The sequence below is a fragment of the Benincasa hispida genome, chromosome 10, assembly GCF_027475165.1.
Source record: "Benincasa hispida cultivar pf3 chromosome 10, pf3_genome.v1.1, whole genome shotgun sequence".
Lineage (NCBI taxonomy): Eukaryota > Viridiplantae > Streptophyta > Magnoliopsida > Cucurbitales > Cucurbitaceae > Benincasa > Benincasa hispida.
In genome coordinates, this window is record NC_143487.1 from 55,886,265 (window position 1) to 55,887,454 (window position 1,190).

Genomic DNA, 1,190 nt, shown 5'->3' on the forward strand with positions numbered 1-1,190 from the left:
TTCTTATGGATATTTGTATATTTTTCTAGTTTTTGATTATGTGTCGAAGTGATTTGAGGCTATCCCCACTAAGACTAATAATGCTGCTGTTGTTTTGGGATTTTTGGAGGCTAACATATTTTTCAGATTGGCATCCTACACGCTATAATTAGTGACCAAGGTTCCCATTTCTGAAACCGAACCATTGAAGCCCTTTTGAGGAAATATGGAGTCCATCATCGAGTGGCCACTCCTTACCATCCCCAGAAGAATGGCCAAGCTGAGATATCCAATCGAGAGGTAAAGAGTATCCTTGAAAAGACCAAAAGAAAGGATTAGAGCACATAGGACAGCTTACAAAACTCCCATTGGGATGACACCCTTCAAACTTGTCTATGGTGAAGCATGCCACTTACAAGTTGAGATCGAACACAAAGCCTACTGGGCGGTGAAACAGTGCAACATGAGCTTAGCCCAAGCCGATGAAGAAAGGTTCCTTGAACTGCAAGAGTTGGAAGAGTTGAGACATGAGGCTTATGAGAACTCTAGAACCTACAAGGAAAAATCCAAACTGATTCATGATAAGAGTCTCGTGAGGAAAGACTTCAAAGTCGGTCAAAAGGTTTTGCTTTTCAATTCACACCTCCAACTCATGCTAGGTAGGCTTAAATCCAAGTGGCTTGGTCCATTGGAAGTTATTAACCTTTTCCCTTATAGAACAATTGAGATTAGGAACTTGGAGACTAGAAAGGAATTCAAGGTGAATGGACACCGTCTCAAGATTTTCAATGAAAGAGAACTGAACCTTGCTCACTCGAGCTTGGTTTTGACTTCACCCTCATTCACTTGAGCCCATCCTCACCTAACGTCGAGCGATCAATGATAAAAATTTGTGCTTCCTGGAGGTAGTCGGCGTTTATCGACTTTCATTTTATTTTCTTTATTTCTTCTATTTCTTTCATTTATTAAACCAATGAAAAATATAAAAAAAATACAAAAAGTAGTAACTGAAAGAATGTTGATAACTCTCTTTCTCTTTACAAGAAATATTTTTTTTGGCTCTTTGTCAAGAAGCTTGCCCCAAATTCATGCTCGTGTCAAAATCCAAGGGAGTTTTTTTCAGTTCCCCTAGTTCCTTCTATTTGTCCTTTTGCATGAATTTTAACTTTGCAATACATTGAGGACAATGCATGTTTTTAAAGTTGGGGTGG

General features: G+C 38.9%; 1 protein-coding gene across 1 annotated transcript; it reads left to right on the forward strand.

Moving 5' to 3' along the window:
- The first annotated feature begins 442 nt into the window (after positions 1 to 442).
- LOC120089145 (uncharacterized) lies at positions 443 to 829 on the forward strand. Its single transcript, XM_039046560.2, has one exon. The coding sequence runs from the start codon at positions 443 to 445 to the stop codon at positions 827 to 829; it is 387 nt and encodes a 128-aa protein (XP_038902488.2).
- The last annotated feature ends 361 nt before the right edge of the window (positions 830 to 1,190 follow it).

What these genes read in the sequence shown, in the direction of transcription:
- LOC120089145 (XM_039046560.2), top strand. Translation starts at nt 443, where the DNA reads ATGAGCTTAGCCCAAGCCGATGAAGAAAGGTTCCTTGAACTGCAAGAG.